The following is a 10,157-nucleotide window of genomic DNA, read 5'->3' as shown; positions in this document are numbered from 1 at the left end:
TGTGTAAAGTGCTGTTAGGCAATGAAGACTGTCTCAATCCCTTCGTTTTGATGACGGTCTCATTTCTCTGAGACAATACCACCCCCCTCTCTCTGTCTCAGCTCATTTTCCCACACAAAGTCACTCTGTCTTGGACAAAACAGTTATTCAATCCTGTCTCCTGGTAGGAGCACACATGCAGTTCATAGAAGCACTCCGTTCTCCTCTCTCTCTCCTCAGGGGCAGAGAGGTGGCACTCAACTGGCAATTTCTGTGCAGCCAGCTGGATAGAAAACAGCCCAATTAGCACTGCTGGGCCAGACCAGGCCACGGCAGGTCAGACCAACCTGGACAGGGCCTAGTGAAGTTTCATGAGGACACGCAAAGGAAAAAAAAAAAAGCTCAGATACGGCGGCTGCTCTACCAAATAACATAATCCAAGCTAATGGATGTGACAATCTGACTGACAGGATGAATTTCTCAGTAACAAACTTTAATTCTTGTCAATCTGCTAATAAATTAAGCCTGAACTCAGCACTGGGGCATTCTGTTAATGCAGTTATAAACACTCAAGCACACAACACATGTATGCACACACATAAACACACAAACTCGCAGGCCTTGATATGATAAGCAAGTGGAGCGTTACACAAGCGGTAACCAGACTCCAGCAGAAGCCTCGTTCACTTACTGAACAACAGCTTTTATTTAAAAAGAACCAGTTGGCTGCTATTGACATCTTGTTCCCAATCCCCTCTACCCCCCCCCCCCCCACACACACACACACACACACACACACACACACACACACACACACACACACACGCAGAGAAACGCACACACTCCCCTCCAGCCGAATACGACACACCGGACACAGCTGCACCACATGAAGCGCGGGGCAGCAGCAGCAGCAGCAGGGGTTGGTTCAGCAACTCGACAATTCATTTTGGCTCACAGTCGCTGCCAGCAAAGTTGGACACAGAGCTCAGGGAACATTCAGTCCACGCTTAGCAGCGTGCTGCAAATGTTGTGTGTGTGAATGTCTGGATGACTTGAGGTGAGAGTGATTTAGGTCTATGTGAGGCAGCTGGATTGCTTCAGATTTCATCAATGCAAAGTCGTAAATGTGAGGAACAAAAAGTAGAACAGCCAATAATTACTCCAAAGAGTCATTTTCATGTTGCAAAAGGTTTAGGAGACTGAAATACAGATGTGTTTTGCATTTAATGCAGGGGTAACATTTATGTAAAGGTGAAGACACACACAATGTATTAAACAGGCTTCAGAGGAAAAATATGATTCCCATCTAAAATTTTAGAAACAGAGAAGTGATGAGGAAGGTTACAACAGAGACTTTACGTTATTTAATTTATTGCTAATTATTCTAATTATATTATACATATTATTATACTATCATATCATATATATATCATATAACAAGTTATTTGTTGTTATTTAAGTTATTGTGCAACCTCATTGTTACAATTCATGCTATTTCTTCAATAATCAGTCACTTTCCATTTTGGATAGGAAGCCCATAAGATCTCACCCCTGCCACCCAGGCCCCTCAGCTGCTCAGCGACCTGGAGTAATAGCATGCTATCGTGGATCAAGGGTTTGTTTCACAGAGACATAATGAAAGGTATGACGGGTGTTAACCTGCTACCTCGTCCTGATGGTGACAACTCATGTTCACCATGTAGAGGATATGTTACATCACTCAGGATCATCCGCCCTTTCCTCACTACTTCCTCCCCAGAGGATGACGTCTGATACACTAAGGAGATCCCCGGACTTTTCCTCCAGTGCTAGCAAAATTTTCACTGATGCAGTCAACATCAACCAGATGGTCTGGTACAAAATACAGACATTCCTGATTCCCAGATGAAAAATCCTAATGATGATGAGAATCCCCTGACTTTAGCTTTTGTACCACCAGTGGGTTGAAAATTTTGTTTTTTGGTGAAATGTCTCCATAACTATCAAACGTAATGCCATTAAATGTAATGCACACATTCATGTCTCCCCAGGATCAATTGTGGTCACTTTGGTGATGCCTTGACCATAGACTGTGTATAAGAACGTGAGTCTCTGATATGTGGACTGCTGTTTTGAAGCCTTGACATTGGCTTTATGGTTGTCACGCAGGAGGTTGGAGGCTTGTTTAAGTCTACTGATTGCCACTGTTGCTTGTTGTGTTTTGCTGGTTATTTCTCTGTTACCTGTCTTCCAGACATAATCACATCTCCTGTTTTTCATTCAGCCTGTCAGCTCAGTCCATTAGCATTATGAAGACAGGGCTCGCCATGTGCTGCTCATTTCATTTCCCCTTTCATCAGCGACCTGGTGAGGCTTGTTTTCCCCAGTGCACTATTAAATAATGGGTCTTTTGAAGATTAATAGTGCGCTGCATTGTGTTGCACATCTCTATTGATGGTTCTGATGGTTCTGGAGAGAGACAGACAGTGAAAGAGAGAGCGAGAGGAAGATCCTGATGTCTTTGGATGTTAGAGGATGATAGATGTTGCAAGTCTGGAAAACTGTCTGCCTCACTACTTCTGTTGCTGTCTGGGCCAATTTCCTTCAACTCAGTGATCCTTCAAAAACTGCACAATAGAGGGCTTATCTTTAAGTAAAAGTAATATGAGGCTAGCAGTGAGCCAGCAGCTACAATACGCCTCTGGGCTCTGGAATAATACTTAGATTTAGCTACAGCACCACTTTAATATTTCATATCACTGTGAAGAATAGAAGAGGATAAACCTGGTTATACAGAGCTTCTGATTTACTTAGATTTTATGGTTTTCATACTCTAAATGTTGTACTGTATGTTCATAAATAGAGTTGGCCTACATTATGGCGCCACTGCCAGTCAATTGTGCCATCACCATGGAGCTGTCACATCAATGAGGTCACTTCTCTTTTTTCCTCAACCGGAGTAACTGGTACAATTTGAGGGGGGCTTTCAGAGCACCCCACTTTTCATCCATTATCCATTTATACTGCACATCCATCCATCACCGTTACTATACACCAATGTAACGGCCCTCACCCATGAATTAACTGAATTAATTGTCTGTAAAGACCAATATGGACGATCAACAGCTTCCTGTAACCTGTAGCTGCAACAATATGAATGGCATTCCTGAACAGCTTCAGTTATTGACTAATCTAAAGATCAGTTAAGACAGTGGGCCAGAGCAGCAAACACCAGCCCAGCAACACAGTGTGCCCTGGAGACACGAGGCTAAGACTAAAGAGGAGGAGAGACTGAGAGGCTGGCTGGCTGGCTGGCTGGCTGGCTGGCTACAGTAAGTGGGACAGAGGAGTAGTGAGCAGGGCAGATTCAGGCTAATGCAGCCAGGCATCAAGTCTTTCCTGATGTGCGAGTTCTGCCCACAGTGTTTCTCCTCTGGCAGACTGACCTCGGAGCTGCAACTCCCATCACATGTTGTAGCATACATCCCTGAGTCATAGCACAATGCCTGCAGCAGTGGCAGAGCACAGCCAGAGCCGGCACAGGAGAAACAGCAACACACTGAGCATCCACAGCTATTTCACACATGGGCAAGGCTGCACACCACTGGATCAAAATGGCATTCATTCATTATGTGGGTTTCTGTGTGTGTTCATCTGTGGGCCACTGTTGTAAAAAAAAAAACTACTCAATGATTAACTCAAGTGATGAATGCATGCACAGCGAAGGCCGCGGCATCACACGTGTTTAAATGGAACCGCAATCGGCGGTCATATTGAATCATATCATGCATTAAATGAAGGCCCCAGAACAGCAAAACGCATTGTTCCGGTCTAGTTGTGTTGCGCTTGTCATGCCTGGCACGGCACGGAAGAGCGCAGGGAAGAGGCTGCTGCTGGCCAAAGGGTATGAGCAGAGAGGGGGAAAAAAGGAGAGGCGACTGTCCCAGAGTGGCCGCACATCGCCTACGCCCATTCATAATGTGCGTGTTTTACTACCCAGACTCCTGGCATCCCCCTGATCCGTCAGGATTTAGTCCGCTCATTTCCAATCTGTAGCCAGTGACGGTGATTTCACTGCGCATACGACAGCATGGATCTCCACCATCGCTGCATAACACATGTGTTTGTGAATATGTAGAATGAATGCCATTCAGTGTGGTGAAAAAATCACCAGAATTTCACAGCAGTGATATGTAGCCTTGTACATATTTATATTAAACCCAATAAGATTGATTTAGGTTGTCAGAATGAACCACGAATCGATCGAGTCTATCGTTCATAAACGCTTTAAAATACCCTTAAAATAATCAATATTTGTTATTGCACTGACCAAACACTAACTTTGATCATTGGCCGCAGCCATGTCAGTCAAACCAGGAGGCTTAACAAAGAAAAAAAGGTCAGTCTTTTGTTGCTTCCTTTATAATTTTAATCGGATTTAAATCTCTCCGCCGCCTCTCTCAAACAGGGACACGAGTATAGCCTGCAGGCGGTGTGAAAACGACCATCGGTTAAATTATTCATTTTTCGATGAGATAAATATCAGTCCAAATGGCAGGAATGGATGCAAGGTGCAGGCGCCTGTGTACACAGCCGGGCGCTCCTTCATCAGACAATAACACCGGGAAATACCGAGAAAACTCACCTCGTGGTCTGAGGAGGAGACAGACGGACGGGGAGTCTGGGAGGGCTGTCCCCCAAAAAGATCAGTGATGCGAACAATTTGAGGGGAAACGATATTTGCCTCTGAAAAATATCCGCGGCGTCCTCCCGGGCCGGATGGTGATGGTGATGTGGTGTGTGGGGGGGTTGGCTATGTGCTGGATGCTGTCATCGTACTGGGACTGCTCTCTGCCTTAATCCTCGGCCCTGAGCTCAGAAATAACCCACCCCCTCCCTCCGCTCGTCTCTCCCTCTCTCTCTCTCTCTCTCTCTCTCTCTCTCCTCCCTGCCTCCTCCACTGTCTGCCCAGAGGACCCCCACCCCTCCTCCGCAAGGTCAGCTCTAACCACCGAGTCACACCCAGTAATGATACTAATACTACTACTACTACTAATAATAATAATAATAATAATAATAATACATTAATAATACAATAAATCTAATTACATTAAATAAACCATGTCTGATGTATTGTGAAATTAACACAGCTCAAATCAATGTACACGTTTTCATCTCAACTTACACTAATTTATGGTTTTGCCCACAATCATTCCGAAACTAAAAAGCCCACAAGAGGGTTCATTGTGTTTCAGCTGATTTGTGGTAATTTAATCAACAGAAAATGTATTTGGCAATCACAATATCAGCTGAACTGAAATGGGCCTCAAAGCGGGTCCTATGTGTATTGCTATCTGCCTTGTTAGGACCTGTATCAATATTTACATGGTGCATATTCCTAAATTAATTTGTTTTTTATCTACATTATCACAAACAGGGGGTCACTGGGAGGTATTTTTGCTCAAGAATATCCTTGTGGGTTAACCTTGCTGTGCCCAAAGGCCAGTGTTTTATTGTTCAGGAGAGGTATTGTTTCTTTCTTTAATAATAAAAAATTAGAGTTTAGACGTTGACTTATTAGCTTGAGATTGTAATTTAAAGCTGTACTGCTACTAGATATGCCTATTTTTAACGTCTTTGCTTCAAGTCTTACACATTTATGGAAATACAGTCAACAAAAATAAATCTAACATACCACCAGAGAGAAAAAATACGTTTTAAAAAGTTAAATAATAGATGTATGCTATATGTAACAAGTTTTCACTACCTCACCTAATGTGGTGCCATCTTCACATGGTTATTGTTGCCATTTTCAGTGGGCCACATTTAATTGTTACCTTCTGGTGTCTTCATACGGTTTGTCCCTCCGTGCTCCCCATCCTTCATCGTAACTTCCGCTTGTGATGTGCTTCCGGTTTAGATTATTCCATCCATGCTCCCGAAACGGTGAATTTTCCTCACTGAAGACCCAGTAAAACCACCGCTGTAATGTTCAAACTGGAAGGACTCGGGCCTAAAATGGACCCAGAGGAGATGAAGAAGAAAATGAGACAAGACGTGATCTCATCTTTACGAAACTTTCTTATTTACGTCGCCCTTCTCAGAGCCAGTGAGTAACGTTAACTTACGGGCAGATGACATTGACATTTTAGCTCAGTGCTGATAATAATGACATTTTTAACAGTGTTTCGTCGGTGTTGGGGACATTGTTTGGTCGCCCCGTGCATGTTCATGCACTAAAGGAAAGACTAGCATTAGAGAATGAGGGGTTTTTGTATGTTTGTTGTATACAGTATATCCTACAAGTGTGATGTAAACATCTCAACACTAGCTATTTGCCCTAATCACTGCGAAGATGAAAATATCACAAAACTCTTCCTGCTCTAATTTCACACTCATAAATCCCCATGAAGCTCCTCTCAGTGTTCTCACAGGAGACTCACCATCTGTGTTTTCTGTCTACACAGCTCCATATGTGTTAAAGAAGCTGGACAGCATATGAGTGAAACAGCTGCTCTCTTCTTCCGCCATCCACTGAGAGGTTACTGCACCAGAGGCAGTATGGACGACCACCACAACCATCGTCATCGTCACCACTATCAGCAGCAGCAGACAGCAAATCTTGATGAAGACGATCAGTGTCTGTCCATCAGTGCGCCTGAGGAAACACCTTGTTTTCACCTTTAGTGTCGTTAAACACATTGTGATCATTGTTGAATGGAGAGTTTGATAGTGTGTATCTCGCCGTGTTCACACAATAAAGGGAACAATGTTTATTGTTCATTTGTTGGTTTGTTATTACTTCATTGCCAAGTGCCAAATACATGGAAAAATCTACTTAAACTGCATTAGAAATTTGTCAACATTTTCATTAATGAGTCTAAATCTTAATGCTATAATGAAATTAAAACCAGAAATGATCGGGAACTGTCTCGCTGCCGACATGTAGGCTTAACACCAGTACCAACAACTTAATATAGACTCTGTCTTCACATTGACACTACAACCACTTTAGGATTGGGTTTTAGATGCATTTTGAGTTTTGAATTGTTTAAGAAAAGTTTAAAGTCTAGGCCACAGAACAGAGTACAGTAAGGTTTTTTTATTTGTCTCTTTAATGACAATTTCTCAGAGGAATAATAGCATTAAAGCTTTTCTCTGTGATTTACTCCAACAACGGCTGCTGCTGACCTATTATTTGGCAAACTATCAGCTCAGATTGGGACCCCTAATCATAATCATACATTTTTGAAATCACAGTGTTCAATCAAAACTTTCATCTGCTGCAGGTGCCTAATTAGAGCGATGCAGCTTAAGACCACTGCCTGAGGAATATATGAAACATTTCTCTAACATCAGTTGTTTTACATATATTTGTATAATGAAAAATTAAATATATTGATGTTTACCCGCGATTATAAAATATAGTGAAATATATATTTACTTGCAGTGTGCAATTACTGCAAAATAGCATTTTGTTTAATGAGATTTAACGAAGTATGACAAAAACGTAGATACACTTGCACAGCATCACCAGCTGGGGGCGGTGGAGGGTCGATGATGGGGCTCTAAATGATGGAGGCATCGACAGTGGACGCCAAAACGGGCTGATTGTGTTTGCGCTCTCAGTCTGTAACAACAGTAATAACCAGGAAAGAGGTCATCTGGTCGGATATGATCATTGAGTTGCGGCAGTAAGCGAGCAGCAGCTTTGCAGATATCGCGGCTGTTCTTGGAGACAAAGCTCGTGACCGCGCCGCATCCTTCCTTCATTGTTGCACCAGGCCCGCCCATACTCCAGAGCATCAGTAGGAAACCGGCTCCAGCAGACAACAAACACACTGCTACACATCGCACTGGAGGTAGGCTTGTGATCGGAGCTCAGAGTCCAGTCAGCCTGATGAGATGTGGACAACGAGGCAGTACAGATCCTGAGCGGCTGGACTGTTTTTCGCAATGACCTCCATTGTGTTTTTGTGCCAGCAGCATCACGGACGCTAGAAAACCTGTAAAACTAGACTAGACAAGAAGAGATCCTACCGCCCATTATGGACTTCCCAGGCCATTTCCTGCATATTTTCAAGCAGCTCAACCACCAGCGCCTGCATGCTCAGCTGTGTGATTGTGTGGTGGTGGTTGGAGGCCAGAGCTTCCAGGCTCACCGCTCCATCCTGGCAGCATGCAGCTCCCACTTCAGGGCGCTTTTGAGCTCCACGGACAACTGTGACGAGATTGGAGGACCAGGGACTGACACAGGTGGTGGAGGTGGAGGAGGGCCCAGTGTGATGGAGCTAGATCCAGAGGTGGTGACTCCCGAGGCCTTCTCCACCCTGCTAGACATGATTTACACCTCCACCCTCTCTCTGGGGGCATCTAATGTGATGGATGTGCTGTTGGCAGCATCACACCTGCACCTAAACACTGTGGTCAAGGCCTGCAAGCTCCACCTGTCCAGGAAAAACTTCCCTGCATCTCCGCCCAAAGGCTGGAGGTCAATGCAACAGCAGCAGCGGCAGCAGTGTCCGTCTTCCCAGGCTGAGAGGTCGGTGTTGCTTCAACAGGCCACATCTGTCATGGAGGAGGACACAGATATGGAGGAAGTGGGGGTGGAGGTTAGTCAGTCTGGTGGGGTTGAAGACCTGATGAGGAGGCAAGTCAGTGGCGAGGAGGGTGCTGCACCATTTTTGAGGCACAAGAGAAAGTCACAAGAGGACAGGCTCAGTGGCAGAAAGAGGTCCTGCAGGCTGCCTGAGGGAAACTATAAGGAGGGTTCACCTACCGTGACCAGAAGCACCATCAGTGCAGAGGAGGGAGGAGAGGAGCTGCTGTCCCCGGACTGCCTGAAGACCACTGACGGGCTCTGGGAGAGCCCAGGACAGGGGGAGGAAGAGGAGGAGGAGAAATATGAAGCAACCAAGGGCGAGTCAGAGGAGATTCAGCTTCCGAGCCAGTCGGACAGCAGTACAGGTGGTGCAGGTGTGTGGGAGAAGGGTGGAGATACAAATGGAGACTCTGTGGTCAAAGTAAAGGTGGGAGAGGAAGGGGAGGATGAGGGGGATGAAACAAAGATGGCTATGATTGAGGTGAAAAAGGAAAATCTGAGCTCATACTCCCCTGATTTAGTACCTAACAATTCTCCATCTCCACATCCACCCCAACACTGCACAGACAATTTGAGGACACATCTGAATGATGAGAAAATGGCCACAGCCTGCCCAGCAGAGGGAGATGTCAGTGCTTTACAATCTCAGCTGTGCTCAGATCTTCAAACTGATGCTCAGAGAGAGGCTGGAGATTTGGGTGAGGAGTCGGTAGATGGCGAAGGCCTAGAGAGCCTGTCAGAACTTGCTTTTTCTTGCTTCCTCAACTCCAGTAATGAAGGAGTAATGGGAGCTCTGGAAGAAGAAGACAGCCTTGCTAGCCTCACTGCTGCAGCTACTGCCGCTGCCGCTGCAAGTGATGCTGGGGAACCATGTCAAAACTTAGGAGAAACAAACGCCTCCTCCGCTCAGTCCTCGGATTCCTCCTCCTCGCTTGTTTTTCCAGTAACGTCTGTCCCCTTGCAGCAGCTTCTCCCAACTCAGGGCTCTGGTTTCAGCGAGACACTCATCCTCCAGCCCACCCAAAACTCTTTAGCAGGGTTCCTGAATGGCATCAGACCGGGCCTCGGTCTGGAAACTTCCCTCATCCAACCCTCTAGGGCTGGGAAGGTTTCAGCGGCAACAACCTTCCGTCGCATCGCCCCCAAAGTGCCGCCTGGGTCAGAAACGGATCCCTCCTCTGCAACAGCAGGGGATGCTGCTGATCGGCCACCTCTCACAAGAGCGTCAGAGGATGTTCTGTCCAAGTGCAAGAAAGCAGCTGCGGAAGACCACGTACTGCTGGTGGAAGGGGAGAAGAAATACGCCTGCAAAATCTGCTGCAAGACCTTCATGAACCTGACTGACTGTAAGAAGCACATTCGTGTCCACACAGGTGAGAAGCCCTATCCCTGTCCCAAGTGTGGCAAACGCTTCAGCCAGTCCTCCCATCTGTATAAGCACTCGAAAAACACCTGCATTAGCTGGAAAGATGATCAGCCATTCCCAGACACCCTGCTCTGACCTGCACTTCACTAACCGACGTTTGTGCACACATCAGTTTGGAGAAAACCACAAAGTTGATTATTTATTACCCCAATCAATTCTTGATTTTATGTT

The 10,157-nt window shown here is 45.5% G+C and overlaps 2 protein-coding genes across 2 annotated transcripts; both read left to right on the top strand.

Moving 5' to 3' along the window:
* The first annotated feature begins 5,868 nt into the window (after positions 1 to 5,868).
* On the top strand, positions 5,869 to 6,741 carry tomm5 (translocase of outer mitochondrial membrane 5 homolog (yeast)). The gene is made up of 2 exons (XM_070837106.1): positions 5,869 to 6,067; positions 6,426 to 6,741. Exons 1-2 carry the CDS (start codon positions 5,947 to 5,949, stop codon positions 6,458 to 6,460), a joined length of 156 nt encoding a protein of 51 aa, XP_070693207.1. The 5' UTR covers positions 5,869 to 5,946; the 3' UTR covers positions 6,461 to 6,741.
* Positions 6,742 to 8,006: 1,265 nt separating this feature from the next.
* On the top strand, positions 8,007 to 10,061 carry LOC139206713 (zinc finger and BTB domain-containing protein 5-like). Its single transcript, XM_070836275.1, has one exon. The coding sequence runs from the start codon at positions 8,007 to 8,009 to the stop codon at positions 10,059 to 10,061; it is 2,055 nt and encodes a 684-aa protein (XP_070692376.1).
* The last annotated feature ends 96 nt before the right edge of the window (positions 10,062 to 10,157 follow it).

This window comes from Pempheris klunzingeri, chromosome 9, assembly GCF_042242105.1.
Source record: "Pempheris klunzingeri isolate RE-2024b chromosome 9, fPemKlu1.hap1, whole genome shotgun sequence".
Taxonomy (NCBI): Eukaryota; Metazoa; Chordata; class Actinopteri; order Acropomatiformes; family Pempheridae; genus Pempheris; species Pempheris klunzingeri.
This window is presented reverse-complemented; position numbering and strand designations above follow the sequence as displayed.

Coding starts and splice junctions, on each gene's coding strand:
- LOC139206713 (XM_070836275.1), top strand. CDS start 8,007: ATGGACTTCCCAGGCCATTTCCTGCATATTTTCAAGCAGCTCAACCAC.
- tomm5 (XM_070837106.1), top strand. CDS start 5,947: ATGTTCAAACTGGAAGGACTCGGGCCTAAAATGGACCCAGAGGAGATG. Junction 6,068..6,425: donor CGTCGCCCTTCTCAGAGCCA/GTGAGTAACGTT, acceptor CTGTCTACACAG/CTCCATATGTGTTAAAGAAG.